General features: G+C 35.6%; 1 protein-coding gene across 1 annotated transcript; it reads right to left on the bottom strand.

Annotated features, from left to right (window-relative positions):
* Positions 1–882: 882 nt before the first annotated feature.
* Positions 883–4,341, bottom strand: LOC141439637 (facilitated trehalose transporter Tret1-like). Its single transcript, XM_074103954.1, has 3 exons — positions 4,216–4,341; positions 3,311–3,449; positions 883–2,909 (listed from the first exon to the last, which is right to left on the bottom strand). Exons 1-3 carry the CDS (start codon positions 4,246–4,248, stop codon positions 1,600–1,602), a joined length of 1,482 nt encoding a protein of 493 aa, XP_073960055.1. The 5' UTR covers positions 4,249–4,341; the 3' UTR covers positions 883–1,599.
* Positions 4,342–5,617: the final 1,276 nt, after the last annotated feature.

The following is a 5,617-nucleotide window of genomic DNA, read 5'->3' as shown; positions in this document are numbered from 1 at the left end:
CATCAGCCAAATATGTGGTCTTCCACCCTAAAGTTGATAATCGTTTGCATCTCATAAAACAACAATGCCAATAGACGGTCTGCCAACTTGAAAGTTCAACTTGATTAGAACTTGTTTAAAAATGTATGGACCATTTATTTGGCTGATGTTACCTATCGTGGTATAATAATGTATGAGCCCACATACATATAAAATAGGAAGTTTAAAGTAGTAGCGAAAAGAAAAAAATCGACCAAGTGCGAGTGGGTCTCTTCCGTGCCAAATTTGTATGAGTCTATGACTATCTAGTGACAGCAGAACCTTGCTCCTAAGCAAAATGTTTGCAATTTGAGTTTTTTAGTTTGGTTACTGACAATACTGACGTAGACCAACTAAATAATTATAAGGTTTTCCGACGCAACGCGCAGCGCGCATTATCGTACCCTTTCTCAGACTATTTCTTCTAAGACGATAAATCCCCTTCAGCGCCATCTATTATCACCCGCAAGAACTAACGAGCCCTTCTACGAATGTATCACCAAAAATGTCCAAAATTAATCTACGGCGACCACGACAAATGGCACCTAAACCTTAGACCTTAATATCCCTACGTAGGCTTTCGCTGTCCACTCTCATAATATATGGCACGGTTTGACGTTTCAAGATTAGCCTGAGATGGGTCGACAGCTCCTGTTGCTATTAAATTGCCAAGGTTTAAAAGATCCCTGGAAATTTGATACCCCAAGGAGCCGTTGGGGTATGAAGGTAGGGGTCCCGCGGAACAATTGGCAGTGAATTGCTAATTATTTTGAATGAAATGCGGTCATGTGTGATGTAAATAAACCTACGATGATAAACAAAGAAAGGCTTCATGAAGTGGGACTGGAAATGCTTGGGAATATTATTAATTATGTAGAGAGTTACAAGCATTTATTACTTGAACTTGCTGTTGTCGTTACAAAATATGTCGCTTTGACATTCGCCTTTATAGTTAAATGATTAACGAAACTTATAACACAGCATGAAATTTTTTAGTTTTTTTTTACACTTTGCTACCTTGTCGCTTTCACTTCATGTTTGACATTCTTTATTAATTTATCAGAAGGCTTACAGAGACAAGTTACTAAAGTGCAAAGATATTTTTGACCACGAGTGTACAATAACTCTTTATTGGACACCAACACATAGTAAGCAGCTAATAAAAAGCTGAAGCTGTACTAATGTTTCAAAAGTTCAAAACTAGAAATCAAACTCAAAAGTATTTGTATACTTTTTATTATAATTTTTCATTCCTTTTTGTCCGATTTGATAACTCCTGTATTATTTATTTTTTAATCGACTTATATTTGCGTCAACGTGGAGGCATTTCACAACAACAACAATTGTATGTATGTATGTAAACTAGTCCTTCCTTCTTTCTGTAAAAAAGGTTGCCTGGAAGAGATCGCTCTTAAGCGATAAGGCCGCCTATTGCTTAGCTTGTATTTTTTTCTCTGTATATCTGTTTTCTGTGTCGCTTACTATTTCTGGCGTATAATAAAGAGAGTCTTTGTATTGTATTGTATTGTATGTAAACTCTTTATTGTACAAAAATCTGTAGATTACGTTGTAGTTTCCGATCTACACTTCTAAAAATAGTTGTAGTCTATCAAAATGAGAATTATCCTCTTGGTCAGTAAGAGCAACAGTGTCATAGTCACTTCCATCTGTTTTCATCAAATTTTCTATTTCAACTAAAGTTTTCATTCCTGTTTCTGGTAAAATCTTATTAACAATGACTAATATAAAAATCATAAAAAGTGTTGCCAAGCATAAAATACTATTTATCCCCATTACACCTGTCAAAGTCGGTACTAACTTCAAAATGGTATTTCCAAAAGCCCACAAGTAAGCACAGGTTAAGGAACTTCCTACGCCTTTATAAGACATAGGAAAAATTTCCCCCAAAAGAGAAAATGGAAGCGCTGTTGTACCCAAAGACATAAACATAGAAAAACCAGTAACAACAGTCAAAAACAACCATAAGTAATCTTTAGAAAACAAATGTATAGACTGAAGTATTAAGAATAGTGTTGTGAATCCCAAGAAAAGTATGGAACATGAACCTGTGAATAAGAACAAAGATTTCCTTCTAACGACTTGCATCAAAACACAAGCAGTTAAAGAACAGACTAAAGCTAAAACATCCAGAACTATAGTTCCAATGTATTTGCCGTTAGTTAGTTTAAAAATGTTTCTGAACGAACTGTTGGATACGAAGTTTTCACCACCGAATCCAACAAAGCTAAAAAGTAAAATCATTATAGACAGGGGCTTGAGGAAATCTACTTTGATTAACGATCGCAGATAATCCAAGACCCGTTCTCGAATGCCTAATTTTCTTATAGGCTTCAAGGCTTCCAATTGAATTTGAATCTTATACGTCACTAATAAATCCTTCAATTCTTTACTAGCTTCTTGGTCTCTTCCTCGTAACCAATGGAAATTTTCCACACACTTCACCGTATAACCTTGGCTTATAAGCCAATATGGACTTTCTGGTGACAAATATGAAATAAGTAAACCATAGAAAGCTGACAAAAGTCCTAATGCAGAAATAAGTCTCCAAGCAGAATAGATTCCAGACACATGGCTCAGTAATACGCCTAAAGATATCATAGCAGTTTCTAACATGAGAAATGTTCCTCGATGTTTAGGGCTGCAGGTTTCTGAAATGATTATACTGCTGATTGTAGCCGCTCCTCCCAGTGAGATATTATGTAAGATATTGACCAATAGCAAGCTTGAGAAATGCTTGACGTCAAAGCTGATTAACCAACTAAATAAGAGAGGTAAAACTGTCGCGATGCTGGCGATCCGACGTCCTTTCTTCTGCATTGTGTAGGGTATGATGAGAATGGACGGAACGAACGCCACTTCCCCAGCTGTCTCTGGAAAGGAAATTAATTTTACTTAGCGACATTCCAGATAAAAGGCTCTTATCTTTCAGCTTAATTATTCAACCGAGTAACTAATTCAAGGGGAAATGTAACTTAGGGCTTTCACCAATCATATTGAATTGAATTAAACATTTTTAAATACGTTCGCTTAATCTCATAAGAACTAAGTAAATTTCTGATGATTTAGGATCATTAAGCGCTCGGACGCACGTCAATTTATATCAGATAATCTAATTACCAAACATTTCCTTAAGCGGTCAGCGCAGCGGCAAGCGCATGTTTGGTAATTAGATTATCTGATGCACAACCGAGCGCTTTAGAGTTTTACAGTTACCAAGAAAAGTAGACATTTGTTTGAGTTGACCTAAGTTCTAGCACCCGCAAAATCTTACCAATAAAGTGAAGTGACGAACTGTCCACATAATGTTTCATATCATCATGCAGCAAACCTTGATCCAGAAAGGCGGCTAGGTACCCTAGACCCAATCCACAGCTCAGAATCGTGCTGAGCACACCGCTCGCAACGAATATCTGAAAAGTAAAGAAAATAATTGGTTCAGCATTGCAAACAGTATGTTAATAATATTGAACTAGTTGCTACTAAAAGGTGAAATTATTAGTTCAGCAGATGGTTCGGTTCATTTGACTCAAACCTCCTGTACTTCATTGGTACTGGTTTGATTTACAAATTATGAAACTAAAAACAACCAAAATGTTTCATGATAAATAAAAGCTTGCAAAATGTCTAAAGTCAAATGAAATAGATATCTAGTTTCAAAGTCTGAATCCTTACAAAGTACCCAAACTTAACTAGTTAGTCAGCAATATTGAACACTAATGATGCTAGTAATCTGTGACCTACTTCGCTGACCATGAGCCAAATGTGGGTTATCGTTTTTGCACGCATATGATGCTAATTCATTAAGTTTGGGGTTTAATGTATTATGCGTATAACATGAGGGAGGTTTATTTATTAAGTTAACTGGTTGAATGGGTCTTTAGATAATGATCCAATTCATATTTCAAAAAAATGTACTTTTCCTAAGCAAGTTGTTTACTTACTCCACATTTGATTTTTAGTAAACGTTACTGTTGCAAAAAGTAAAAACAAAAGAATACTAAATAATTTCACTAATATAATAGTAGCCTAATAATTAACTGAGAATAGGTTAATAATAACGAATAGCGTAGCAACTGGTGTTTGGGGGAGGGCTATTTCCAACATAGGACATATCCCACGACTGATATAATGAAGATGACGATGGTGATGATGATGATGATAATTTTCTTCACTCGCCTGATTGACTAAAGGTGACTGCAATCGTTCCATGCTTGCTTTTTTAAATGATTATACACAAACACTTCACTGTTTTCATTTTTTGAAACCCACACGAGTCTTACATCACTAACGACATACGACTGATCGTTCTAGTGTAGCAACTGAGCAAACATGACGTCAGTTCAATATCATGAAAGGTTACTGCAGTTAATTCAGCAGGTGTAGTTTCACGTTCTAAACTTTATTGTACTTCGTGATCTAACGAAGAACTAGATGGGGGAAAACTTAAGTAATGCTTGTCTTGCACGTAATAGCATATCCATCCGTACACGTATGTGTTCATCACATCTCTACCCATTACTATCCTAATTTACTTTCCTAAAGTATTTTACTTATTAGAAGAACAATAGATACTATGATGTATAGAATGTATCTCCTCCTGAATACTACGTAATAAACAGTTCGACCACAGTAATGCTTAAACTTAATAGTAACTTATACCATTTAGTTTAAATGAAATTACCAAATTTGTGGAAGACCTAACACAAGATGAGATTTTATAGAAAATATCAACCATGTTTTTCATTTGTGTAGTAACCAGTCCAACAGAAAACCTTAATAAAACAAAATGTTTATATCAGACATATTTATTAGTACGTCATTTATTCTGCTCTACCACAGATACATGATATGTCATACCATCTACGTTACAACAATTTACACAACTTGTATAATAGACATACGTCTTCCGGTTCGTGGTAAACACTCGAGAACTTTTTCTCGCTTAACGGCTATCTGTTCTTCGAGCGATGTGGCCCGCCCATTGCCACTTCAAACTTTGGATGAAAAACTTTGTGCCCTGTGATCACCAAAGACGCCACCCATGCTACATTATTATCGTGAACGAATTTTTACTTTAACTAATAATATGTACATACTTTATGGGAGCCAAAATTTCATACGAGTATTTCAGTTACCCCAAGCACACTTTATAATTGAAAGACCGGCTAACGCTAGAGAGCGGTTAAAAGCAAACTTCTAACAACGAAGGCTGAATGCAAACTGCAGTAACAAGTTCTGAATTGTTAACAAGAGCCAATAGGGGAAATTGTTGGGGGATGTGCGGCGGAACTCCTTGTAACATGTTGAAATTGTTATACAATATTATAAGTATGTAGGAGTTACGGGAATACGTCTTTGGCTTTTATTCATAGTCGTAGTTGATTGTTTACTTATTTTGTCTCTTGTCTCTCCATAATTTAAATGTGGAAATTGCTGTTTATTTACATTTAGAATAGAATAGAATATAATATAATAGAAACGTTTAATCACACTTCGCAAATAAAAATAGAAATAGAAATTCGTTCGTACACTTGTAATTCGACCTAAGGAATGAAACCCCTTTCAAGGATGAAAGGGG

Source organism: Choristoneura fumiferana, chromosome 21 (assembly GCF_025370935.1).
Source record: "Choristoneura fumiferana chromosome 21, NRCan_CFum_1, whole genome shotgun sequence".
In the NCBI taxonomy this organism is placed as follows: domain Eukaryota; kingdom Metazoa; phylum Arthropoda; class Insecta; order Lepidoptera; family Tortricidae; genus Choristoneura; species Choristoneura fumiferana.
This window is presented reverse-complemented; position numbering and strand designations above follow the sequence as displayed.

Excerpts from the sequence above, each read along its gene's own strand:
- LOC141439637 (XM_074103954.1), bottom strand. The coding sequence starts at position 4,248 with ATGGAACGATTGCAGTCACCTTTAGTCAATCAG. Across the intron at positions 3,450-4,215 it reads AGTCACCTTTAGTCAATCAG|ATATTCGTTGCGAGCGGTGT; the intron begins GCGAGTGAAGAA and ends TTTACTTTTCAG. Across the intron at positions 2,910-3,310 it reads TTCGTCACTTCACTTTATTG|AGACAGCTGGGGAAGTGGCG; the intron begins GTAAGATTTTGC and ends TTTCCTTTCCAG.